The sequence below is a fragment of the Triticum dicoccoides genome, unplaced genomic scaffold (assembly GCF_002162155.2).
Source record: "Triticum dicoccoides isolate Atlit2015 ecotype Zavitan unplaced genomic scaffold, WEW_v2.0 scaffold84871, whole genome shotgun sequence".
NCBI classification, from domain to species: Eukaryota; Viridiplantae; Streptophyta; class Magnoliopsida; order Poales; family Poaceae; genus Triticum; species Triticum dicoccoides.
The window spans coordinates 1586-2170 of record NW_021304734.1 but is presented as its reverse complement, the minus strand read 5'-3'; the positions used below and the strand labels follow the sequence as shown (position 1 = coordinate 2170).

At 48.7% G+C, this 585-nt stretch overlaps 1 protein-coding gene across 1 annotated transcript in view; it reads left to right on the top strand.

Moving 5' to 3' along the window:
• Nucleotides 1–6: 6 nt before the first annotated feature.
• LOC119348096 (anthocyanidin reductase ((2S)-flavan-3-ol-forming)-like) overlaps nucleotides 7–585 on the top strand; it is a 2090-nt gene continuing 1511 nt past the window's right edge. Inside the window, exons 1-2 of the mRNA XM_037616468.1 lie at nucleotides 7–139; nucleotides 319–485. Of these exons, the coding sequence (XP_037472365.1) occupies nucleotides 10–139; nucleotides 319–485 (297 nt within the window). The 5' untranslated portion in view covers nucleotides 7–9. The remainder of the gene's footprint in view (nucleotides 140–318; nucleotides 486–585) is intronic.

Here is a 585-nt window from a genome sequence, read left to right as displayed (position 1 = left end):
GATCGATTGATGACATCTGTAGACGATGGCCGGAGGAAGACGGCATGCGTCACCGGAGGTAGCGGCTACATCGCTTCAGCGCTCATCAAGACGCTGCTCGAGAAGGGCTACGTCGTCAAAACGACAGTCAGAGATCTCGGTTCGGTTCTTGTCTTCCTTGTTTCTGCTCATATTCCACAAGATGTTGCATGTTTTTTTCTGGTATATTCAATCAGCGAAACATAGCCACCTTAATAACCAAATCCCGTGTGGAAGTTTGTTACTCTAGATGACCAGGAATCGTCTCTAAAGATTCTCTAGTTTTTGTTACTGATCTAGATGACGTGGAGAAGAACTCTCACCTGAAGGACTTGCAAGCGCTTGGCCCCTTGGAGATCATCCAAGCGGAGCTGAACGTCCAAGGGAGCTTCGACGACGCGGTTTCTGGATGCGACTACGCCTTCCTCGTTGCCGCCCCGATGGACATCGGGTCGCCAGATCCTGAGGTAAACAATGACCACAACCAACCAGTTTGTTTCATCTTTTGCGGACAATTTTTTTTCCATGCAAACCCAAAATGTCTCCGGGTTCCACTGTCTTCAAGAT